General features: G+C 43.0%; 3 protein-coding genes across 6 annotated transcripts; 1 reads left to right on the forward strand and 2 right to left on the reverse strand.

The window, feature by feature from the left end:
* Positions 1-698: 698 nt before the first annotated feature.
* kpna3 (karyopherin alpha 3 (importin alpha 4)) lies at positions 699-15,618 on the reverse strand. Of its 2 annotated transcripts, none has more exons than XM_056579511.1 (17): positions 15,369-15,618; positions 13,166-13,210; positions 10,033-10,122; positions 9,763-9,792; positions 9,577-9,629; positions 9,391-9,486; positions 8,417-8,502; positions 8,165-8,251; positions 7,897-8,066; positions 5,064-5,108; positions 4,782-4,913; positions 4,260-4,388; positions 3,838-3,942; positions 3,239-3,310; positions 2,389-2,551; positions 1,534-1,628; positions 699-1,443 (listed from the first exon to the last, which is right to left on the reverse strand). In XM_056579511.1, the coding sequence occupies exons 1-17, from the start codon at positions 15,435-15,437 to the stop codon at positions 1,348-1,350; spliced, it is 1,563 nt and encodes a 520-aa protein (XP_056435486.1). In that variant the 5' UTR covers positions 15,438-15,618; the 3' UTR covers positions 699-1,347. The 2 variants fall into 2 exon arrangements, with proteins under 2 accessions (XP_056435486.1, XP_056435485.1); XM_056579510.1 differs by having other exon boundaries at positions 7,888-8,066.
* A 120-nt stretch (positions 15,619-15,738) lies between these two features.
* spryd7b (SPRY domain containing 7b) lies at positions 15,739-18,903 on the reverse strand. The gene is made up of 5 exons (XM_056579519.1): positions 18,754-18,903; positions 18,215-18,331; positions 17,890-18,056; positions 17,425-17,527; positions 15,739-16,935 (listed from the first exon to the last, which is right to left on the reverse strand). The coding sequence occupies exons 1-5, from the start codon at positions 18,857-18,859 to the stop codon at positions 16,838-16,840; spliced, it is 591 nt and encodes a 196-aa protein (XP_056435494.1). The 5' UTR covers positions 18,860-18,903; the 3' UTR covers positions 15,739-16,837.
* A 628-nt stretch (positions 18,904-19,531) lies between these two features.
* Positions 19,532-25,442, forward strand: trim13 (tripartite motif containing 13). Of its 3 annotated transcripts, none has more exons than XM_056579513.1 (2): positions 19,532-19,638; positions 20,246-25,442. In XM_056579513.1, the coding sequence occupies exons 1-2, from the start codon at positions 19,606-19,608 to the stop codon at positions 21,455-21,457; spliced, it is 1,245 nt and encodes a 414-aa protein (XP_056435488.1). In that variant the 5' UTR covers positions 19,532-19,605; the 3' UTR covers positions 21,458-25,442. The 3 variants fall into 3 exon arrangements, with proteins under 3 accessions (XP_056435488.1, XP_056435489.1, XP_056435490.1); XM_056579514.1 differs by lacking the exon at positions 19,532-19,638 and adding an exon at positions 19,648-20,145; XM_056579515.1 differs by lacking the exon at positions 19,532-19,638 and adding an exon at positions 19,648-20,084.
* Positions 25,443-25,952: the final 510 nt, after the last annotated feature.

The following is a 25,952-nucleotide window of genomic DNA, read 5'->3' on the forward strand; positions in this document are numbered from 1 at the left end:
AAACAATCTTCGGGGATTCAGGTGAGCAGGTTGAGTTTTTTTTTTTCGTGTTTCTTTTTGTTTTCTCAGAGGGAACCAGGGTGAGTGAGGGATGGATACAGGAGGGCCCTCGGGCAGAATATATTCCTCCAGCACAAAGGCCTGCTCCCTCTTCCTTAAAGTCACTTTGGCTCAACCCAGCGACGCTCCCCACACACGGCATGCCTCAACACGGCCCCCCCAATCCAACGCTGGTCCCCGCTCGCACACGAGCTCGAGACCGCGGTTGAATTGGAAATAAAAAAACAAAAAATAAAATGAACAATATGGCGTTTCTATTCACATTTTTGTTGATCTTTTTCTTTCTGTTCAAAACTTAAATGTCTTTGAGCATGATAATTTTTTCGACAAGAGGTCACACGAAAAGGAGTGACGTCATTGAGTCAGAAGTCCGCCTGCCACGGAATCCTGGAGGCTGTAGGAACGCTGCAGCCCCGCCCACCTGTCCCAGGATGCACCTGGTGGGCCGGCGGGGCTCTGTGGTAGTTCATGGCTTAGCTCTGGGGTCCGCTCTATAATCTGGAGGAGAGTGGGGGTCATTGGGGTACCTGGCCAACGGGTTTCTACGTGACTAAGTGCGTGTCTGTGATTGTGTGTGTCGGTGTGTGTGTGTGTGCATGTGACATAACACCCGAAAAACAATCCAGGGAAGGTGGAACACAAAAAAAGAAAAAACACAAACAAAGAGCAATATTTCTTTCCCCAAAATAGTGATGTATCCGCTTCTACCAGAAGTGTGCACACAAATTCTAGCCGTGTGTGTGTGTGTGTGTGTGTGTGTGTGTGTGTGTGTGTGTGTGTGTGTGTGTGTGTGTGTGTGTGTGTGTGTGTGTGTGTGTGTGTGTGTGTGTGTGTGTGTGTGTGTGTGTGTGTGTGTGTGTGTGTGTGTGTGTGCCTTGGTGAAAACAGTGGTTTTTGGCAACAAAACAAAAAACATCAACTTCTCTTCTTTCTGATTTCCGAGCTCCGATGGATTATTTAGAAGCACAGGCAGAGGAAAAGCCAGCCATCCTCCCAAAGCCGTTGACCAGACGTATGTTGCGATGCTCACACATAACCAGGACTCCTGTGTGCCGGGCCGTAATGCTCAGAGAAGAAAGATGTCATGTGTTTCTTTAAATAAAAAGGACACCACAAAGCAGTGCACCCCTCAGTGCCAGAGATGGGGAGGGGCCAATCCTTCAAAAGTGGGATTCCTCATGGCCCCACGTCGAATCCTTCTGTACCAGGTGGGAGAGGAGATGGATGAATGTCTGGGGTGATGAGGGAGTACCCGTGCAGCTGGCTGAAACAACCACCGTCTGGTGTCTAGAAGTTGAACTCCTTGGTTTGCATGTTGGTGGCCGGGTCGAAGCTGAAGCCCGCCTGTGTGGCCTCCGGGATCAAACTCGGATCTTCGTCGATCTGTGGGAAGAAAAGAAAAAGGTACCGAATGAAATCGTGTTGGAAGTGCACGACTGTGTAGAACATTGCCTTATCGGAGGGACTACTTACATCATCCCCGGCAAAGTACTGGTCAATAATCTCAAAGGCTAGTTTGTAGATGTCTTCATTCTCATGCTGCTGCAGATGTTCTATCTTCTCCAGACCTGCAGAGAGTCAGAAATGTTCAGTTAAAGACACACCCAACGTCATTGAGTCTGCAGAGTATTGCGATCCAGAGGTTTTGAAAAGGGACCGATTTGATTTTGGAAGTTCTTGCCATCTTAAATAAAACCATTTTTTTATTTAGCAATGAAGTTGCTCCTTTTTTTTTTCTTGGTTCAATTTGATATCACACTGACATGTTCAGATGGCAGGAATCAATGAGGCAATAAAAAAAAAAAGGATCTGGGGATCCCATATTATGCTTTGGCTCTCCTACGACATGACAGTTGGGGAAACAGAACATATGAGCCAGGACGCAATGGACGGCTGCGCCGTAGCAGTACATCTATGTACGAGTATGTAACAGTGAGGTGTACATTACCCCTTTGGTTTGTTTTTTATACACACATGAGTGACTTTCAGGCAGAGCAATATTATTCAACACATTGTTTCAAAAAGATCAATTGAGAGGACATCAAAAACGGATAACTGAAGCCCTTTTTTTAAATAGATGACTATCAAATTGCAGTAATCCATTCACTGCACTTGAACAGCCTTCTGATTGATAATTATAGCAACCTGATCATTTTAGGCAACACAAACATTCCTTTGAATTGATCGGATAAATTGAAAATCCCCAGAATGAATTAAGGCTTCTGAATTATTGACCGGTTCACTTGATCGCTCGAGACAGGAGAAGAACAGACAAAATGCTGTATGCCGTAAAAATAATAAATCAAGAGGAGCGCGGGCCCTTCCCACCTCCACACTCCTCGATGATCTCCGTGATGGTGCTGGCCTCGTCCCCGGCCATGATGAGCACGTTCTTCAGGCCGTCGAGCACCACCTGCAGCACCTGGGAGTCTTTGACCGACAGAAGGCTGCAGAAGGGAGGGATGACGTTCTCCTCCACCAGGAACTCCACCTACACGGACCCACACATACACACGACAGCCATACTTGATTACAACATGCGCACGTGGTTACAAATACAGAAGGTTGGCTTAATGTCACATCACAGCACACCAGTCTCACAGTGGCAATCGCTGATCAGGCACGATTCAAATTCAGAATTCTTGAAATATGAATATAAAAAAAACACAGAATTGAGAAAAGTTTGCGCTGTGTTTGAAACACTGTACAGCTTTCCTATTAGTTTCAATACTAATAAACATGACCGCTATGCAATATATTCAAAGAATTGGACGCATGTTTATCAAATACAAACTATACAAGTATTGATCATATCACAAGGGTTTAATTACAACATTAATATTTAGGCCCATCGTCTTAAATGTTATCAGTAACACCTTCCAGGGTTACATTTACATTTGGGGCATTTAGCTAAAGCGACTTACAATGAGTGCATTTGTCCGAAGAAAGAAATAATACATCACTGTCGGTACAGTAAAGATATTCATAGAAACAAGTGCCAAGCACTTACAATTGCTAGGCTAACCCAACATACATACCCAGTATACAACAGAGATAGCTAGGCTAAGAGGGTATCCTGTAGGTATCAGACCTAACCGCATGCCTATCCCCCCGCTGTAAGTAATGAATGAGAGGGGCCAGATTGCTGCCCCGAGGTCTGTTCCAGAGCCCAGCTCACCTGGTCTTTCCTCCCGCTGATGGTGAGGTTGCTGATGGCCCAGGCTGCCTCCTTCTGAGTGCCAAAGTCCCCCTGCAGAGAGACAGGCTGTCAGTAAAGGGCGAAGCGGGTCGCCTACAAACCACAAGGCATAGTTCATCCCCATCCGTTTTAGCTCTGCTGAACCAAGCGACTGCCGTGACCGCCTGTTTGTCAAGCCCTGGCCCAAGTGACGAGCGTGTCGTTCCTCTAACGGCCCATAGGGGGCTCAGGGTGGTCGGATGCAAAGAGAACCACCGTTCTTAGTCAATGGGGAAAATGGGACTTTAGTTTTACAATACATCAATTTTTTCCACACACTCAATAGGGCACATTTTTTATACTTTTTCTTTCGCTGCTGGTTATCAAGCATGGGTGGAACCTGTAACGTGGCTTTTAATTCTTCTGCAAATCTAATTTGCTGAACATGAGTTCTTTCAGCACATAAAACTGCAGTGCGTCTCATGAGAGTACGCCTTGCTCCTGGAAGAGAATACATGCTAGTAACATGCGGGGACAATTATATATAGCCCTCCCCCTCTCTCTCTCTCTCTCTCCCAGCAGGCAGGATGGAGGCAAACCTTGGCCAGTTGGTGGATGATCATGGGGATGAGTCCAGCATCGATTACAGCCTGGACCTGCTGCTGGTTCCCTGCTGTGATGTTGGACAGGAACCACACGGCTTCCTGCAGAACAAACCAATCACATGCCATCAAACCCCATTCAAGACCAGAGCGACTAAAGACCAAAATGTGATTTCAGACAGCAAGATCTTTCTACAATGATAGTAAATGATTCCAGAAGTCTCCCGGATATTTTGTTCCGTCATAATGCGTCAATTGATTACCCAGTTTAGGTTCAAAGTTCATTTGAATATTTCCGTCTTGAGTAAATAGTCTCATAGTTCATAGTTGCAGCATACTTTTCAGGATAATCAGGAAAACTCCAAAAGCAAATGGTTAATCCCTGTAATAAAGATCGGCGTGTTGTGAAAAGGAGTCACCTTGTTGATCTTCTCCTTGGGGTGTGTGAGCAGGTTGGGGAAGTGCGAGAGCACGTCACAGTCGAGCACCACCTGCGTCTGTTCGTCTGTCCCGGTCACGATGTTCCCCACGGCCCTCAGGGCGGCTGTCTGCAGGGGCCACAGGAACAGCATTACAAAGGGCCGTCCATTGACAAGTGGTGCCTTTTACTTTGTGGAAGTGCAGCAAAGCATAACATGCACTTGTCCATAGTGTAATGAATGATACAAAGAAAGAAAAAATTGGACAACGACTGCAAACACCAAGCGTTTCGATTTTATGCAAAAAAAAAAAAAAGGAGTTCAAATTATGCAAAAGGGCAGTCAAAACATTGTGAGGTAGTTTGTTTTCACATGTAGGACGGAAAGCCTTCATATGCTTGCATAGCCTGCACTTCTCAGAGTTGAATAGATGACGCAAAGTAAGAGAACAAAAACGGACTGCAAATGCTAACAGTTAGGATCACGAGACTATTTACCAAAGGTAATCTAAGTGATCCTTACCTGAACTTTGACCTCCTGGTGGCTGAGCAGCGGGACGAGGAAGGGAACCACACCCGAATCTATCACCATCTGGATCTGCTCATTACCGCCGTCGGTCAGGTATGATAACGCCCACACCGTGTCTACGAGAATCTGAACACCAACTGCTGTTAGCACCGCGCTATCACATCCCATGGGCAATACGTTCACCAAGCCACCAAGTCAATAGGTGGCGTGGACATTTCAAAACAACGCCCATTGACTCACAATATACAGCAAATGCTTGATTGTACTGATACTCACATTTAGGTCGATGTGGTATATAAGCAAACAGAGGGCCGGCAGAATCTGTAAGAAAAGAGGCATGGGAGAGTTGGGTTTAGTTAGGATAAACTGAGTAAGATGGTGTGGGAGGTAGGGGGCTCTGGGGAACGAAAGTGGGTCGTTCAAGTTCACAACCAGGCATCAGCAAAACTGAAAATATGGTTTCCATTTTTTGTCACCTTATATTTTCAGTGATTGAGATAGTATGCAGTTATGCATCAGTTTAATAATGGAAATGTGAAATAAAATAATGTTTAAAAACGATACAAGCGGTTCTTAAATTACTTTTTTAATGTTTTTTTAAATCTTGGTTATAGAAGAAATGAACACTTAAAGGTTGGGTACGGAATTCGCTTTTTTGGCCATTTTTGCAAAATTACTTGAAATCCTTATCATAACCCGCTTACAGCCACTGAGTTAGAAGTACTGACATGAAAATTAAACAAGTCAATCATCTGTGGAACGGGCAGGGCTCGAAAAACTCCAGCCAATCATTTGGATTGCCACCTCGTTGCATTGGACAGTAAGTACGTCAATCAACGGTCGTACTGCACTCCCCCTCCCCCTCCCCCTCCCCCGCGCCCCGCGCGCGACCCCTTGGTGCAGTACTCGTGACCCAGAGCTCGTGACCCAGAGCAAGCTCCTGTTTGTTGTTATCCTGCGGTAGCTACTGGAACTAGTTAATCCACATTTGGACCTAGCAGTAGAAGACAATTTCCATGGCAGACAAGACGCCACCATCCCCACCACCACCACCACCACCACCAGCAAAGAGAAGGAAAACTCTTTTTCAGAGAGTAATTGATAATAAAAACGCTGAAAGAGAAAAACTGAAATCAAGAATAATCCTAGGCGCTGCTTTCGAACGTTGGCGGCCACTGAAGGACGAGAAGGGTCTAAAAACCGATGCTTGTGTGGCGGTTGACCTAGTTTCAAAGTTTATACCGTTTATACTCGGTAATACCGGTGTTGAGACGAGTGTATTACTCGTTGTGAAAATGTCCACACCGCAGCAACCCTAGTGAAAGCCAGGACTTCCAATACAATTATATGAAACAAACATACATTTTCTAAAAATAGTAATGATTTATGTGACCGTTTAATATTTATAACATCTGGTGCAACCATAGCCGCGAGAACGTATTCTCAGCAGGGGGTGCTGGAAAAAAAAAACTCAGCCTGCACTAGACTAGCAACTCGTTACATTGATAAAAAAAAGATATATAGCAGCGCAGCTCAATTACACCAGTGCATGCGCGCACAGTTGAAAATCGATCGTTGTGTTCACTTCCTAAACACCATGGTTCACATCCAGCTGCTCACAGAACAAGTTTAGCGCACCACCGCTACCCTCACACTTTTTCATATAACCTTTTTTCAGCACTAGGTCATATGAGCATTAAATAAATGCTGCGTCTCAAAATGCCTTGGACAGCAGCGAGGATGACTCGCTTTGCCACGGGCCGAAACAGTTCGGAGCGACCACAGCCAGAGCGAACACAGCGGGACAGAGGAGTGTCAGGAATAGTCTTTGGTGTACACATCAGTACGGCCTATTTTCACTACTGTTTAGTGGCAATGCAGTGTTTTATTCTATGCCTTTTTATTTTCGTATATTATTTCAATGAATACAATTTATTTATTCATAAAAACAAGATCTGGTCTTCAAATCTTTTTTCCAAATATAGGTCGTCTTACAATGGGGTTTGTGTTTATATTCGGACCAATACGGTACAGCGGGCGCTCACATGACGTTAAGCATTTCCTGGTGCATAATGTGACGCTTCAGAACCTAAAATCCCGTTTCTCCCCGTTGACACGACAACACATAATCGTTTTCAGAAATCTCCACTTCGGCCGGAGTTTTTAGAAATGATCGTTTTCTGTGATAAGACAGGGCCTCGGACAGGGGGTGTTGCAGCACCCCCAAAACCCCTACTTCCCGTGGTACTGGGTGCAATTTACAGCTGAATGTAGTGCCATGTTGTTAAACGAAAACCTACGCTAGCCTGGCTCGCTCTCGCGCATCTCTGTTCGCGCTCGTGCATGATTGCGCGTCCAGGTACTTGGAATGGGTGGAGTCAGAGTCAGCGTTGAAGGAGAGGGGGTAGGACCATTTGAGTTGTGTATTTTCAAAATCTGCTGGCGTTTCGCAAATCGCGTACCCAACCTTTAATTGTAGTAAATAACTGCATATTTCTACCTGAAACGAAAAAATAAATAGCTTTTCTTGCCTGAATGGTTGCTCGGAAGTATATAGGACCTCGTACCAGAACTCATAATAATAATGAAATAACATACCAGAAATCATAATATTGAACATAACCATATAACAGGGGTGCTGCCCCTAAAACTGGCGGTGATGGTCAGTAAAGTCAGCTAAACCCACGGACTGTGGTACAACCACCTCTACTACCGTCCACTGTGGCTGACTCTTCGTCTGACAGCGCTGTCAGCGGCCTGGCAGGAGAGACTCCGTGGTGCTCTGGGTCTTTAGAACTGACAACATGACCAGGACGCACACTTTGACTTCAACTGACTTTTTTTGACCATTTGCATAATCTGTGATCGGGTGACTCGGAAAAGCAAGAATGAAGACGGGCGGTACTTTTCTGAGGCGTTGAGCTGTTTTTAACCTGACCTAGTGTCCAGCCCTGGGAGTCGGTATGGGAGTTTGGCAGAGCCAGAGCTACGCCAAACGGACTGGGAGGGGATGGCAAACCTTTGCAGTATTCAGTCAATGGAGGGGGGGGGGGGGGGAGATTACGACTGCAAACCGAGGCCACCAGTCTCTCACACACACCGTGCCCACCTCTTGGACGGTCTCCATGGGGGGCGGCGGGTCCTTGTTGCGGCACAGGTTGACGATGACCCAGGTGACGTTGCGGAGGAAGCTGATGGGGATGGAGGGGTTGATGAATGAGAGCAGGGGGACGACCACGCCCAGGGAGATGACGTAGTCCCTGCACTGGGGGCCGTCACCTGGGCACGGCGGGGAGGACCAGGAAGTCAGTCATGACTTCTGCTGAACGTGAATTAATGTTGCTTGACACACAGAGAGCGATGAGAGAAACACTCACCGATGATGTTGCCCAGAGCCCAGACTGCCTGTTCGCACACATTCTGGTGGGAGGAGTGGAGCAGTCGCAGGAACAAAGGAACGGCGTCTAGACAACAGGGAAACACCCCCCTTTAATGTCACAGCACAACAGGTGGGCTCCTCCTCTATGAAATAAACCCCATGAGGGACATCGGCTGAAAAGTGATTCCTGAGTCAAGCCTTTTCCATGGCAATACACATTTGTCTTTTGTGGACGTTGGGTTGGACTTACTGGATTTAACCACAGCCTGAGTCTGTGCTGAAGTCCCTGAGGCAATGTTGGTCAGGGCCCAGGCTGCCTCGAACTGGAGCGAGGGGCTGGGAACAACAAACATCATTTAGGAGGATTTTTAAAAAGAAGAAAATCATAAAGTCAGAGAGCGCCACGGCAGATCGGAACCAGAGAAGAAGAAGAGAAGTCCTTCACAGCATTCCTTCACTGGGGCAGGCTCTGTTATATGCCTCATCTCAAAACACACAACACTAGTTAAATCTTCTCATTGGAAAAGAGGAAGAAAATTAGAACTTTGCAGGGTTAATTCGGGGAGGAACCTATTTAAATACTTGTTGTTGAAACAGTGGAATCCATGTAGATATATCGTTTTGGCAGCATTTTTCGCTGCAAAGGATGTCACAGTTCACACTTGATGTGCTGAACGAGTGTAACTGTTACCAATAAAGTAAATTCTTCTTCTTTTTGCAGTGTTGACTGTTGAACGATTGTCCTCACATACATAAAAGTAAAACTATAATTTAAATGCACACCGTCAAACTCAAGGCTACTCTTCTAACTATTACGATTCTCCTTTTCTACAGCTTCAACAACACCACATCTGTCACGATGTCATGACATCCCCCCCGCCCACAATTCCTCCCTCACTGAACACAAGGTCCTGGGAATGGAGGGACAGGAATGTCGTTTTATTTGGATTGGCCCGGGCCAGAAGGAGAACCAGCCAACTGTCATGTGCCCCGCCGCCCCCAGCCCCCCCCTACTCTCGAGCCCGAAATATGTGCGTCAACGCAGGGGTCAAGAAAGGCATTCACACACATACACAACAAGCCTGCTTGTTGACAACAACCACCAGCCCCTGCCCCATAGACAGACTATTTGTGAATTTGAGACCGTATAATGGAGTCCTCTAAAAGCACATATAGTGAGGGAGGAGCAGACCTCAGTAGCCATTTGAGCAGAGAAGAACTCACTTGTCATCCCTCTCCAAACATTTGACTAGGATGGGCAGAATACCAGACTTTATCAAGTCGTCGATCGGGGGGTTTCTGTCGCTGGAGAGGAGTTTTCTGAACAAACAGGGAAAACAAGAAAGACATCAGAACTATGAATGTGTGAACTGTGTGAATTGAGTGAGTTTGCGCATTTACAGCCTTTACCTAGCAGCCTGCACAGCACTGAGCTGAACCACGGCGTTGTCACTTGTGGCGTTCTGCGGAGAAGAGGAGAGTGTTACTACGGTTACCATAAGATAAAAAAGAGGTGGAATAACCAACTGCCTGATGTGCTCAAGCTTGAACACAAAAAGGTTATCAGTGGATGAATAAATTAAACTTTTGTTTCACCTGTAAAATGACATCAAGTGTGACATTTTGCTGCAGAGAGAAAAGGAAAGTTTCATTATTACAGTACAGTACAACACCAAACTGTAGAGCTTGAAAAGGGAGCAGACTATACACTGAATATAAACAATTGCTGTGTGTCCATCTGCTTTTACGATTGACTCTGAATCTTCATGGTCCAACAAGACCTGTCATCCAAGTCGGGACGACAGTTCCATGCCTCCCTCTTTATCACAAATACGCCAACACACACCCACCCACAAACACACTTACTGCTTTGAAGTCAGAGTCGACATCAGAGTCTTCCAGATTCTCCTCCAGTGGGACGTTCCTCTTCTTCAGTAGATGCTCGTCTCGTTTGTTCTGAGGGCGGACAGACAATAGGACAAAAGAGATCAGACAGAATTTGAGCAGAGACATGAACTGTGGGGGGAAAGCCAAGCCTATGATTGCTGCTATTCTACAGAGGCCACAAATAATTCAGTCAATTTGGGAATGCAGAGAAATTGTAAATTAGTAGTATTATCATTTGGAGCTGAATATATCTCGGACACCACTGCCGCAACACTCACACTTTGTCAATATTGTATTGGCCACACACACACACACACACACACACACACACACACACACACACACACACACACACACACACACACACACACACACACACACACACACACACACACACACACACACACACACACACACACACACACACACACACACACACTCTGAGAGTAGGAGATTCCCTTGGCCTACATTCCTGTGCAGTGCGCAGTTGTGCGTCAGCGATGACTCAGAAGATAGACTAAAGCTAAACTTGCATGGCTTCAATGTGCACTGTCTGAACCGCATGGAATGTGCTGGACCAGGACACCCGGATCACCCCGATCGCTAAAAAGCATTGATGCACGCTTGACACAAACCAAACTTCTGACCGGGATTTGGATACAGTGCCTATCTAGTGATAACTATGAATGTTATCAGATAGCCTTTGAAAACAATGGATATGTTAGGACATTTGGACATGAAGTCCCAATACCTGACATATTAATGATTGTTTGGATTTCCATTTTGGATAGTAGGAGCCCTTCTGTCTCTTGTCTTTTCGCTGGGTTCTAGCCCTACTGTTGATACGGAGAACCGAGGGAAAAGACTACAACCAGCCCCCCTTTCCGTTTCATTTACAAAATGCCAAATAAAAACACGACAGAAATTGTATAATGCTACGATACTTGATTAGGAACATCAACAAACCACTAACCACTCGGTGAGTTTCACATTTCTGAAAACGAACGTTTAGGGGTGCTTTGAATGCACATAGCCAGCCATTGTGAAGCAGGCAGGGGCGTTTCGAAATTAGCCAAATACTCGAGACGGGACCAATATTCAAATTCCGTTGTTAACTCTATTTCATCCTAGACAAACCAGAAAGGAGGCTCGATGTTCAAAATACCTGAATTGTCCTTTAATATCAAAACTCTGATAGCTCAAATCTAAGTGAACGGGACATGTTGCTGGAGGTCAGAATCTGTAAGTTTACAAGTGGCAAACACAATGTAACAGTAGTTAATTGCAAAAAAAAATATCTGTAAAACTGTAGGATTACACTTATTCAAACGCCCTTCTGAAAGCTTAATCCCCTTGGGAAAATGATTTTATCTTCAGTAGAATATCTCCGTAACGAACCAGGAAACAAGGGATGACTCCGCACTTTGCAGTTTTGGGGTCCTGCCCAGAGGTTCTGCTCTAACATAAGACTGATGGATCCAAGATTCTGTTGGAGGTACCACCTTGAAAGTTTGCTGGGCTTCAAGACTATCTAGCTTCTCTAGACCTTCTGATGCTTGTGCGTATGCAAACACCCGTGACCAGGTATGCGCACAAAAGTTAAACGCAGGAAGATGTTACAATTGAGTTTCAAAACAAAAAAAGCAACTGCTTCCCAGTACTGTCATTGAGGGAAATAAATGAGAGGGGGCTCTATGGTGTTTTTCTTCAGTGTTTGTTTTTTTCATATCTGACCCAGATATGGAATTTACATTACCAGTCAAGCCAGCGGGTACCATCAGCATCATGGAAGAGAATGTCAGATCAACCCCGGAGCAGCACATAACCACCTAAGACTACAGTCCAATATATAACAGTTGTTTTTCAATAAATGACCAAACAGTGCCTTAATCTTACTGCATTTTTGTATACATGTCAATTTGACTCAAATTTGTTCTGTTTCTGCCAACTTACTCGTATGACCATTACTGTACAATGAGCGGGATTTTAAATACAATTAGTATATTGTAAAATTTTAATTTTTGTATTGTAAAAAAAAACTTTTTCAAACTGCAATTAGTCTGGAACCATTCAGTACATTTTCGCTTTCTAGGGGACATAACCACGGGCACTGACCGAAAATGCCTCTGGACACAACTGGATAGGCCAACAACTAATCAAAGCAATGAAACGGGTTACACACGTCTGGGAGACCATTTCTACTCAACAAAGCTTTAAGTGCTGTCCTTTGTTCTTCTTATAGAGAAAATATACTGGAGTAGACGAGGAATCCTGACGGGGGGGTGTTCTTGTATTTAACTTTTTTGGTAAAAGAAAATCAATAGTATAATGTAACAATATAAATAAAATAATAGTCCTTCAACCAATCAGACCAACGATCATTCGAGTCGTCATTGCGTTAAACCAGCCAATAGCGCGGCAGGGGGAAAAACCAGCTTGGTGATTGGCTCCAGTAAAAGAGGATTGGAAACAGGAAGGAATGTATTGCTCTCCAGCCCCTGCTGAGCGAATTCAAATCGCCGGCAGAACGGGCTGGCGGTACCCAGTCTAACACCGTAGCCTATCTCAACTATAACCGCATTTCATATTAATCGCATCGTTTGCTGCGTTACCAACATTATCTATGCTGACTAAGGGCGCAGGAGGTTCAATATCAATAACATTGAGTTCATAAGGGCTTTCTGAGTAAACAATAATTTTGGGCAGGTGTTTTTGAGCACAGTATAACATACTAAACTTTGGTCAAACAGTCACCGATCGTCTTCCCTGTCCCAAATATCCCGCTGCTTCGGTTTTCCCTTTGATAGGCGCGTTGAGAGGAGGAGCGGGCGAATCAGCTGTTTATAAGTGTAGCCTACCCGCGCACCACTGGCATGAACGCGCGCTTGTCTCTGTGTGTGCGTGTTCGTGTGCGTATGCGTGTGTGAACGAGAATGTCAGGGAGAAAGAGTGCTATGAGGAGATGAATGAACGGAACGATATTTACACTTAAAAATCACAAAAAAAAAAGTAAAAAAGAAGCAGAATCAATTTGTGGCGCTCGGTGTGTGCGCTGCGCCACACATTGGTCTATGTATGGGAAACACTGTGTGTTTCGTGTGTGCGCGTTTACCTTTCTCAGCTCGACTGTCACTTCATTTCGATGCCTCCTCATAGTCTGAAAAAAGGAAAAGATTTTTGTTTAGTTGTGCAACATGTGTACAATTTGCCGGAATGTCAACTCAGTGCTGAGTCCCTCAAAAGAAGTCTTGGTGGATTTTTATGGTTTAGTATGTTAAACAATACTACATCATCCAGAGCCATCATTAGCACCAAATGTCATCAACAGCACACTTAAATACCTGAGCCTTTAACAACACGAGTAAACTTTTGTCATGTATAAGAAATGTGTTTCAACATAACAATTTCTAATGGCTAAATAAAATGACGATAGTTTGCCGCTTTATGGCCCGGTTGGTGGGTATACGTGTTTGCTGGATTTCCCAACCGTCTAGAACTGTATGAGGGGGTCTTGGATCTTGTGACAGTTTTCAACGGTTCATATTGCCTTCCTAAATAGCCTGTTACATAATCTGGCCCAGTCATAACCAACTCTGGAAGCTGAGGAGCACAGAGTTATCTCCCGGTCGCTGAAGCTGAGCATGCCTCATTCCAGCTAACTGACCGCTGGTAGAACGACCAGAAGTTCTGCGCTCCAATGGCAGGACAACCATATACCTTGCAAACTTCCTCATCAAGGAATAACACAAATCACTAGCACAGCTGAACGAGCTTACCTCACCAATGCCACAACATACATATTTAATTATTGGCAAATGAGGCAAAAGCATAAAGCCCATACCATAAAAATGGAAAGATCTATTTTCAGGAGGGCCCAACTACAAGAGTATCTACAAAGAGCGTTGGACATGTGACAGTTGAGTAAAAATACTTGATCTGCATGTTAAACAGAACATATATTTGCTTGTTTTTTTGCCCTCAAAATCTTAAGCACACCAACCAACTTCTAAACATGCCAAAATAACAAGCAAGATTGGACCATTGATTAAAGCTAATCAGCGGGAAATCAATCTGTGGTTGTTATTCTGAGGACCCAAATCAGGCATCAAAAGAAGACTGAACTGCCCTCTAGAATGCGTCTGCTATGATGAAGCTGGGCACCTGCCTTTCCTTGACAGTAGTAGCCATGTGCTTACATGCTCACAATTTACTCAAGTTGTTGTTGATATTACTACTGATTACATTGCATCTGTAGGGGCATGCCATTTCTGAGGATTGATCATGTTAAAGCACAACGACACAATAATGAGGTAGGTTTCACCTAGGTAAAACCTATTGAGGTATGTTTTACCTAGGTAAAACAGGAGTATTCGGGGAGCCAATCGGATGACGCATTAAGCAGCATTGACGAAGAACAGATATACACATGATAAATGGGACATGTACATCTCCAATTATACTTGTTATAACACGTATGTATAATACTCATGAAGTGTATAGTCCGTTTGGGGATCTATAATCAATTACAAACCAGTAAATTTGGTATGCGGCTGGGCCTGGCCCAAGGGAGATTAGAGATACCCTTTGAACCTCTGGCAAATTGCTGCGACAATATCGACCCAACTGTTACAACACGTAATATCTTCGTGTTGTTATTAATCTCTGGCAATGTAGAATGGCGACAACTGTACGCGGCAAGACAGTAGTAGGGGCATGGGTCGCTAGATTCATGTCCAAGCATCGGCGCCTGTCACCTGGTGACTAGCTAAACTAACATTAGCGAGCCCAGGTCTCTGCTAGCTCACCAGGAGGGGCTAGGTCTGGACACCCGACTGCTCCTCCTCGGTAGAGCTGGAACAAAACGTCACGTAGGTCACGTTGACAAAATAACGAATAAAGGGTATAAGATGGATACATGGCCGTTCACGTAGACAATGGTGAGTTATCATTTCCACGGGCCCTGTGGTCGACCGGCCCACTGCTGCCAACATTTGACGTTACCTCACAAGTTAGCTTAATGTGACAGCCAGCACCAGACAGCCTCTATTACGACGAGCGTGTCATATTGATAATAGCCCCGACATCGTTTAACCCACGGAGTGACAATTGGCATTATGATATAGCAAACGATTTGCCAATGTCAGAGGCAAAAACATTGCGTTAGTAATCTGCGACTTGAAGCCGTAAACTAACGCCTAGCTAACGTCAGATGCTAGACAGCTGCAGCCGGGGCTAAGCGAGGCCCATTAAGACTAGTTGTATTATCAAACCAACGACACTCGTCCATTTCATCTCTTTATTAGATGCCAGCCTACCTCGACATCACGTCCCTTGTTTTTAAAGCTTTTGATGCGGTGGTTTTCCAAGCCGGCGTTTTCTGCCATGGCTGTACAGGATTGAGCTATTCCTCCGGCTTTCGGGATATCCGTGAACGACGAGGCAGCGTAGCTTCTCTACTGATGGGTCGGGGAACGGTAGAGGACAGACGTAACAGGACGCAAGGGGGAAGGAGGAGTTATTATGCGTGCCTTCTCTCGGATATGGACTGTTCTAATGTCCTTGGATCACAGAAAATATTGATAAATATTTGAGACATAAAAGGAATGATTCTGGATTTCCTCCCTCAAAAAATACAAAATCGACTTAGGCGAAACTTGACACACACACACACACACACACAGCCTTCAGAGACATCGTTTAATGAATCGACAATATTTGGATCGATAGTTTGTACAATCACGCTATTAGTGCAACAAAGACAAGCCTTTAAAACAATAAATACTTTAACAAACGGATATGCAATGCAGACATAATTAAACTGACAGCAGGATAGGCACCATGATCGCAACTTACACATATACTAATGTTGTACCAATAATAGACCATAACGATAAGGTATTCCAAAGTAACATTTAGATGCTAACTTCCACATAGTCTAAGTTAAAGCAATGTTTCACTTTGGAAATCTATTTTCTTTATTTCTCTACTTGTTGAAACATTGTTACTTGCATATTAACCATCCCTGGAATGTGAATACACTCCTGGATGCAGTTATGCAGAATGACCAATTTCTGTTTAGGGTTTAACATATTTTGAATCCGTCACAATTTGACAGTAGCTAAATGTGTAGATAATCAAATGGTCAATGACTAGGGTGGTTAGCCTTCACTGAAAAAGCCTAGTCCAGGAGAGTAACGAAATATTACACTCAAATAAATACATACTGTCCTGGTGATATTACATCACATGATAGCGTACATATGTAGCAATTACCCTAAACATAACTTTCTGCCATTTACAACATTGGTGGCAGTTAGTCAGTGAGCAACGTCAAAGCACTTTTGTGGCAATCATAAAAACAAAAATACGGATTAAACAAAATGACGGCAGATAGTCTAACCAATAATTAGTGTTTATGTTGATGAGGATTTTTAAGAAGACACAATGATAAGTAAAACACCATGAGTTTTCATTCTCCGTAAAATGAAACTAATTGTCCAGCAAGGCCAACCAACAACAATAAATACACCCTCAATGCGTTTAACTAAAAAATGACAACATTTCAAAACCCTTCTGGAAAGGGCAGGTTAGCTCAACGGAGAATTCTGAGATTAGCTGCAACACGGATCCCATAATCAACATAAAAACTTCAGGGTTTGTTTATGACAGAAATTAAAACGTGGTCTACTCAATGCTAAGAGGGTGCTATGTGATAAACTGCTGTGTTGGATACATTTGTGGATGTTGGAGGGAGGGGGTCAGTGCAGCTTGAGGTGGACGCTGCCTAGAAGATCTGTTGTTCAAAGAGGATTTTCTCAAAGCCATGGGGAAGTGTGTGGTAGAAGTCGCTAAACTGGCAGTCCAAGATGGCACTGTCATCCACTAGAAAGATGGAAGGAGAAAGATATGAGAGTTGAAGCAAAAGCAACTGAAAACATTTCATACTTTGTATGGGGTAAATTCATGTTGTTTTCATATATTCTAAAGATTTTAATCCCATCACTTTTAAAGATTAAAATCTCCCAGCACATTATTTAAGTTTCCAAATGGTCCCTAAAGTCTCTTTAAAAAGGAAGCCAGACTAAAGAAAAAATAATAAAGGCTTCACAAGGGGACAACAAATTTCTATGGACAAACCTAAAGACAAAAATGGACCATGAAATCATATTTTGGCCATGATGCGTCAGCCAGTGGAAGGTCAATGTGTAAAAACATGGCCCTCTAGTGGATAAATACGAGTAGAAAATATAAATAGAATACAATTCAAAGTAAGTTGCTGGAGTTTAGCTACACAACATAAGTCTGATTGATCCAAATTAATGCAATAAAATAAAAAACATAATATATTGAGTATATTACAAATGGAATTACCATAAACAACAGGATACACTGTGCCTCGGATACCGGAAGCAGGACAATGCATGTTCTTCCCATTCAGATACAAGTTCAACTCCACGTGATCATAGGTGATGCCCTGGTAGATACATAAAGGTTGTTTAGGAGGACTTGTTACGTAAAGAATACTCACATCAAACACATCTCAAAACATAATGCTACTATTACTGAACCACAGTTTTTTGGTAACACTCAGAATAATACAGTTAAATGGATTGTGTAAAAGTATTTCGAAATTGGTGTAGTGGATTCGGTAGAGCATGGCATTACCACTCTGGTCTGTGACCATCCATGCCAATAATATATGCACTCAGATTAAAGCATTCAGCCATTCATTCATTATGATTAAAAATATATAAAATAACCAAAGACTGCATATTTGTCTTAAATTGTATTATACAAAGACCGTATGGGGAGGGCCTGGTATTTAATTTGACTTACCACAATGTCACCCTCCTGAGGAAGGCTATTCGCAGGTAGACGGTTCTTCTCTTCATTATTGTGATACACAGATCCATCATGCCTGAGAACTAGGCTGTTTGTGTCTCTGCCCAATGGCACTTGATTAAGATTGACTTTCTGGGTGGCAACACCTATCCCCCACACACCTGGAGGAACATAGAAGTTATTGCACATTTATTTATCAAGCCCCTTTTCTCTGCCGCTGCAATAACGTTGTGCAGCATATATACAGCCTATTAAGTGAGTTACCAGAAATAAAGTCCATTACATATGACAAGACGAGGCTGCTGAGACGACAACTTACCGGTAGACTGTATCTTGAACTCAAAATAGCTCTTGTTCTGATGCAATGGTGCGTTAGCAAGGCAGCCACCTGTGCCACATATCCTCCGTCCACTCTTGACAATCACAACATCTGTGCCTAGATTGGACAAAAACATATCAAGAGAACTATTCTTCATATGCGCGCAGTGTCATATGACCTGGAAAACCCTTAAAAATTATGCTACACCCTTTATAAACAACTTATCATCGATGCATAAGAAAGGTTTATCCTGCTGATAAAAGAAAACCGAGTCAAAAAGGAGGAAACAGAATTGTTGATTTGTTTCCATTTGTGTAAAAGTCTTTCAATTTTCCTACCTAGGCATGTAAGACCAAATCAAACCGTAACACAAACAGCTACTAAGGGTTAACATCTACTAGGGGTTTGACAGATACATAAGGGGTTGTATGGCTAACGCTAGGCTACCAGAAGAGACATCCTACCAGACACGTCATCTGGACAACAGAGGCTCGCTACTAAACACGTTTGTATATAACTGCATGTCAGTTTCAACCTACCCATGTGGTGTGTGTCTAACTGGACGGTGGGCATTTCTTTTAGAGGAATATGCCCCGACCCTCCATCGCCGCAGCAGTTAAGACAGCACGTAAACATAGCAGCCATTATTGTGTTGACGCCGACGGTGACATCCGGAAACCCTGACTAAACAATTTGAGCCAAAGAGTGCCGTCGTAAAAAGCGCTTGTTTAAACAGCGACACCATGCGGTTTGAACTGGATTTGCCTAAACCCTTCTAACCAGTGCACCCAATCACATTGCTTGGTAAGATGGGCATTTTTTCCTGATGGCATGGAAACAAGGGAAGAAAATCAAGGTCAACATGTATACACGTGACTAAGTAACTATTGGATATCGATGTGTAATGTTACGTAAACACGAGCCACTCACTGTCACTGGATCTAGGAATAATGAAAAAGGTGTTTTTTCAACCGCTGGACCCATGAGAAACGGCAAACAGATTTAATTGTAATGTTCATTTCGATTGTTGTTTAGTGAGAGTTGCATGAAGTGGGGTGATACAATCAGTCATGACATATTGGGATTAAGCCTAGTTGACGCTCTTTCACGCTGTAATGTTTTGCATAGCAACAGCCCCTCCCCCAGATACCCACAGGGACGCTCTGCCATTTCCATCCCATGATAAAAAACGTAGACATTAAATTAAAATATTATAAAGGCTAACATCATCAGTCTCTACACTCTGAGATGTTTGCTTGGCATCTCTCAGGGTTGGTCTTCCCGAAAAGAAGAACATCCGTTTGTCAAATTAATGTATAAACCTTAGCTGTGGCAGTGAAATAGTTAAACATTCTCCCGGAAAGGGCGAAGTCTGCACAGCAACAAGCGCCATGATTGCGTTGCTCTGTGCTCCTCAGCAGCTGGTGAGTGATTTTTGTGGTCCAGTAGTTGCATGTTACTATGCGCTTGCAAAATCTGTCCTATCTTCCTCTATACCTTGCCAACAGGACCGACTCTTACGCAAACCCGATCTGTCGGTTATTCGTTAGCTAGTATCAGATCAACTACAATATTGGCCGAGTAAAGAGAGCTAGCTTCTTGCATTCCAGTGCAATTCTTAGCTTAACGTTATAGAGAGTAACGTTAGATAGTGAACGGCTTGACGCATTGATATATTAACAATAGTCAGCAAGAGGCTCTATACATCAAATATGTCAAACAGAGAATGCGGTAAATGTTTCTCGCGAAGTAGGAATATGTATTTCCTATGCTCAGTTCACAGCTACTGTATTCCCATTATTTTCTTAAATCGCGCACCTAGTGACGAATGTCATATTTATGACGGGGATCGCTGAACGACGACAAACACGTAGGGACCGCATCATTGATGTATGATACTTTAACGCGTAATGTTCATGTTTTCAGATAAGGTAACATTGCGTCGTGCGTATTTATATTAAGATGCACTGATGTTCCTGCTCGCCTTTCTCATGACAAACCTCTGGGTTCACGTTTGAATTTGTTTTACAGGACACCATGGAGCTTTTGGAAGAGGACCTCACTTGTCCAATATGCTGCAGTCTTTTCGACGATCCCCGGGTCCTGCCGTGCTCCCACAGCTTTTGTAAGAAGTGCTTGGAAGGGATGCTTGAAGGTAACCGGAGCCCAGTTTGGAGACCGCCTTTCAAATGCCCCACCTGCCGCAAAGAGACTCCTCAAAATGGCATTAACAGTTTGCAGATAAACTATTCTTTGCGTGGAATAGTGGAAAAGTATAACAGGATTCGCGTTTTACCGAGGATGTCCCTTTGCAAACAACACGACGGCCAGCCACTCAATATATTTTGCGCCACGGACTTAAAACTTATTTGTGGATTTTGTGCAACAACTGGAAATCATAAGGGACATACATTCTGTGCATTGGATGAAGCATATCAACAGGAGAAAGCGGCATTCGAACAACTGTCCGAGGGAATGGAGAGCTGGCAGAATCCCGATATACTTTCCTGCTTAGAGACTCTGCAAATCAGTAAGAAAAGGGCGCTCCAGTTGGTCTCCATAGACGCAGAAAAGGTAACAAATTATTTCGAGAATTTAGTCGGCGCCCTTGAGCACAAGAAACGTGAAATTCTCTCAGATTTCGAGACCTTAAAATTGGTGGTGATGCAAGCCCATGATCCCGAGATCAACAAACTGAGCGCAGCTCTGGACGAGCAGACCCGGGCGCTCAGCATCGCCGAGTCATTCAGGAATGTGTCCGACCCTCTCTGTTTCCTCCAGCAGATGCAAGAGTTTAGGGAGAAGCTGCGAGTCGTACGTGAAACACCTCTGCCCTCTCTGAAGGAAATTGACGTGGGCCCTCACGTACGCAATTTCGACGTCCGAAATTGGGACATGCTGAGACTCAAAGACGTTGATAAAATCTCCGTCCCGCACGAACATGGATCTCACCGCGCAACCAGCTCGCGACTCCGAGTCCCCAAGATGTTCTTTATATTCATGAGCATCATACTGCCAGCCGTTTTCCTCTTGCACCCAGATACCTTATCCGCGACCTCGGTCCATTTATCCGCACAGAGTGAGGCATTTCTATATGGACTTTCCCCGCATCTCAAAGATGCAGAGCTGTATTGGCAGAAGGGGCTCGGTGCATGCACCTGTTTATTGGGCGTATGTCAACATTACGCCCTGGAATTCTTGGACACCGCTGTTGATTATATGGGCAGCTGTAAACTGTTCTAACCATATTCCTTTTGATATTTTTGTATGTTTCTAGTTGTCCTTGTAAGGTACCAGGACAGACGAAATCTCTTTCTATAGCCTACTTTAAGCTTATAATTAAGGGCGACCACACATTAAGTTCTGTTATATGGTCATATAGTGTATATTGCCTATTATAATTTGTTACTTACCTGGGCTTCCATCCTAACACAGGACTGCCAAACCAACTAATCTCAACCCTCCGTGTATTTTTAAACGTGCTTTCTACCTGATATTGATTCAGTTACTAAATGATTATTTTTGTTTTACTTGTTGCCACACTACAACGTTTGACTGTTTGAACTTTGCCTAATGTATCCGCCTAATAAAATGCCCAAAATAGGTATACACTCTCGGTCATTCATCTATTCAATATAGTCAATCTTGAGATGGCCGTAGCCTTTCAATAGGTGGACACACGTCCCGTCCCCCGTCCCCCTGCGCGCGCGTCACCCGGGCCGCAGAAACCCGTCCCAAGGTTAGACGCGTTAGATAACAAGGCCCGAGCGCCATCTTCATCAGACTGCAAACGTTAAACATTGGGGGGACATTTGGACATGTTTAGCCCACATCAAGGGCCCACATCGAAGGACTAGCGCTGTTTTAATCAGCTCATTCCTTTGCATGGCAGGCTGGTCAAGTTCAATTAAATTGGGATTATGTAAAAGCATTTGTTGTGGTATAGAGTTAAATATAAAATAAAAATAATTAAAGAAATAGTTACTAGGGGGGCTGTGGTCGACCTAATTGACATAGAGCAAGTATCGGTAATCCCTGTCAGAAGTCAAGAAGTTCATAACTGTACATCTTGACGAATTGAAAAGACACTAAGGGGATATTCGGAAATGTATTATGAACATTGTTTTGTCAAGATAGTGAAGAAATGAAAAATCACCAACCATAATGCCAAGTAGGCTAATCCCATAACGTCCGCACTGACCAGAATACAAAAGGCACGTCACGCCACGTGGGCCTGTACATGTACAGGCCTATATATAGCCGACTGTTGCGAGGCAAATCCGGTGCATAGGCTTTAAAATTTACATTGCACATGAATCTTTAATTTCCAGGGATACATGCCACAATACATGTCAATGTAAATTCTCACATTTGCCCGAATCCAATCTCAAATATTGACCTGGTCTACTGTCTCGTCTTTATTATACGAGATAAGGCGGACACTTGCTTTCGTCATTTAGGATGGGTAGCATTGAAACCTTTAAAAAATATATCTAACTAGGGGGGATTTCCGAAAAATATTGACATATTAAGTCTAACAATACATTACGAATATTACTTATGCCTTGAACTTTTCCTTTGGTGTCTGTGGCGTGGGACCACGAACTGCCTTCTCATTTCTCATTTCTCTTCAAGAAAGCCGGTGCCCAAATGCCTACACAATTGTGCAAATCCTAGACGGATTGTGCAAGTGAAATAATTTCAATGCATAGAACAAAAATAAACACCAAAAAATACTAGGCCTATATAACAAACATGCAACGAGGCTTAATAAATGAGAAAATTAATGGGGCTCTAATTATTTATTTATTTATTTAAAAGCCATGCAAGCCTGATTATTAATTTTTTTGCTTGGTCTACTGACAAATGATATAAGCCTAGTATTTAATATAACATTTACCTAATTTGGGGTAGCCTTTTTTAAATCAATAACTGAAGGCCTAAATGAAAGCTGTTTCAATGTTTATAAGACGCCAAATACAAAAACGGGCATGGCCTTATGCGTATAGTCTAGGCATTTTTTTTTTTTAAAGCAAATCAAAAATATCCCCATATTTAAAAATAAAAGTAAATGCATGGAAAATAAACTGGCTCATGAAAAGGCCTAAACATTTCTAATTAAAGGTGATGGAGAACAAATAAGAGGTGCATTCTGCAACGTGTGGAAGTAAAATATTTTGGTACTAAGTAACTCTCACTTGTAGGAACAGTCTACGATGGAGGATGGATGGCCCTTTATCAACCAAGCTGGAGGATTTAATTTAGGCACAATGCGTTCAGAAATGCAGCTGACTCACCTCATCATTTTGAATTATAAAATTAATTTAGGCCCAATGATTTAAATGATTATGTAGTGAACCTAACATATTCTTCAAAGACTAAAAGCTAAGGTAAAAGGCAAAATTATACTTACGTAGGCAGCTTGCCTAAACCATCCATTTTCAGAGCGACAGGACTCGATGTCGTAAACCGTGCTTTTAATGTAAATGGGTCCTATAGGTTCAGATAACCTGGGCTATAGGTCGCTCTTTCGTCTGAGAGGACTTAATGAATGTCCTTTAGAGCGGCCAAAAGCGTAAAGCATTTGCCCTTATAACTGTGCGAGGTAGTGGAAATCCCAACATTTCTAATACAAGCCTATTCCTCGTATCTGCAGTTTAAAGCGGAGATGCATTAGCAATGTCTCAAACGGTTAGAAGCCATTTATTCTCAGTTTAATGAATGCATAATCGAATTAACTCGGTATGATGGCTCATTCTATGATGGGCAAAGACATGGGTTAAGAAAAATTACAAACTGGCTGCCCCGTCCCAGTGTTTTATCAAATCTTAAATCCAACTGTGAAGTGACCCTATCAACTCGTGAAAGTAGGCTAATCGGAATTGCTATAACACTGAATGACAAAACAAAACAGTTTTTATTTTTATATTTTTTATTTCATATATATTTTACAAATGAAAACTGGAGCACAATAAAAAAAAAGAAAAAAAAGAAAGCAAGGCAGATGCAAGTTGTTTCAGGTGTAGATGGGTTTTGATACCCCATCCCAAATTACTAATAAATCAACCCATGATGAATGCAACTAGGAATATATATTTAAATAAACTTCTCTTCAGTGTATAGCAAGAGTTAAGAAACTAGTTTCAGTGGTTAGCTTTAAGGTTGGTAAGTGGTCAGTTTTGCTTCAGCAGCACGATCAATACTGGAGGCATATGCGACAGTGTAAACTCCAATATTTACGTGCTGCTACAGCAAGGCCACCAATAGCGTCACCCATATCAGATCAGCTCATTAGGTCCATGCATTATATATATACAGTGTGTGTGTATATATATATATGTTCATCCTTTAGATTAAAAGGTAGATTAATGGGTTGTGTCCAAAGAGGCCTGGCATGTACTGCTCTCCTAACGTTTTGCCGTGATGCACTTTGTTCCGGCTTTACTGCTGCAGCACAGTACGGCCTGTATCTCAGTGTAACCACAAACCATTCTGTGCTGCTACAATACTGCCAGAAATGATGGGCTTCCCTTCGACTTTCACCCTCCTCTTCCCAGTCGTTCCACTGGTGCTTTCTACTACTTTGTTCATGGGTGCACCCCTATTTACAGACTTATGATGCAACATTCATGTGTCCTGGGAGGGCAGGAGATGATCACCGTTGGTATCCTCTAGCTCCTCTTGAACACACCACCTGATCCACTCCATCTGAAACACATGGAAAAGGAATCGTTAGCTCCTGTTCTGGGTAGCTTTTTTCAGCAATAGTTCTTCTATTGAGGTTAATGAAATCAGTGAAGTTTAGTTTGATTGGTGAGATCAAAGAAAATAAGGTTCTGTGACACAAGTGATGACCCAAAACAACATGCATCAACTTGTAAACCGACACATTGGACATCCTCCATCTTGAATAATCAGAACTTAACAATAACGCTACTACTACTTTTCTTTAATTGGTGCATTTGTTTCAATTGAACTGCATTTTATTTTGTCCGGAGCCCACGGGATGTCTACTTGTCTAGCCATGCGTGTAATCGTCACATTCAGTACTATGCTGATTATCAAATTTCCAAATGAACCAAATTTCGAGATTGAAAATAAGAATTGTTGGCTGACATAGATCCATACTACAGCATTATCTAAACAGCTTTCAAATATTCTCTTCTCACCTTGGTCCCCCCTATTGATGCAATTCTTGTATAATCAATCAAGCATTTATACATTAATATAATAAAATAGTTAATAGATTTGCCTTAAATTGCTAGACAACGTCAATGGCTAAAGCGGTTATTCCCTTGGGTTTGAATAGGTGGTTGTCAGTTAAAGACATTGTAATCTCTCTCAGTGGTTGAGCACGATTTGGTTACAATACAATGCAACTTTATTGTTGTCTGCCAAGGCTTCAGAGAATGGTGTAACGACCAGTCTGCCAGACTTAAGCAGGACAGATCATACAAGGCGGCGGGCGCGCATTAGCGTGTATGTGCAAGCATAGCCATACACACAGGGTTGACATTTAGTTCTAGGGTCAATAGTAGCTTCAATAGTGTATATTAAGTTTTTAAATTTAAGAAAATCAACATTAATGTGCTTTTTGGATTCAATCATTTTGCGGTTTCAGCATCTTTAGCAGTTGACATAGCACAGAAGTTGCTGTAAACACATTTCTTGACAGGTTTAGGAAATAATAGTGTTGCCACTAGAGGTCTCAATGGGCTAACATGACCCTGGTCCGAAC

Source organism: Gadus chalcogrammus, chromosome 20 (assembly GCF_026213295.1).
Source record: "Gadus chalcogrammus isolate NIFS_2021 chromosome 20, NIFS_Gcha_1.0, whole genome shotgun sequence".
NCBI classification, from domain to species: domain Eukaryota; kingdom Metazoa; phylum Chordata; class Actinopteri; order Gadiformes; family Gadidae; genus Gadus; species Gadus chalcogrammus.

Coding starts and splice junctions, on each gene's coding strand:
- spryd7b (XM_056579519.1), bottom strand. CDS start 18,859: ATGGCTGCTATGTTTACGTGCTGTCTTAACTGCTGCGGCGATGGAGGG. Junction 18,057..18,214: donor GTTCAAGATACAGTCTACCG/GTAAGTTGTCGT, acceptor ATGTTCCTCCAG/GTGTGTGGGGGATAGGTGTT. Junction 16,936..17,424: donor AGTGTATCCTGTTGTTTATG/GTAATTCCATTT, acceptor CCATCTTTCTAG/TGGATGACAGTGCCATCTTG.
- trim13 (XM_056579513.1), top strand. CDS start 19,606: ATGATTGCGTTGCTCTGTGCTCCTCAGCAGCTG. Junction 19,639..20,245: donor TCTGTGCTCCTCAGCAGCTG/GTGAGTGATTTT, acceptor TTTGTTTTACAG/GACACCATGGAGCTTTTGGA.
- kpna3 (XM_056579510.1), bottom strand. CDS start 15,437: ATGGCAGAAAACGCCGGCTTGGAAAACCACCGCATCAAAAGCTTTAAA. Junction 9,630..9,762: donor CACTTGATGTCATTTTACAG/GTGAAACAAAAG, acceptor TCTTCTCCGCAG/AACGCCACAAGTGACAACGC. Junction 4,389..4,781: donor ACCAGGAGGTCAAAGTTCAG/GTAAGGATCACT, acceptor TGGCCCCTGCAG/ACAGCCGCCCTGAGGGCCGT.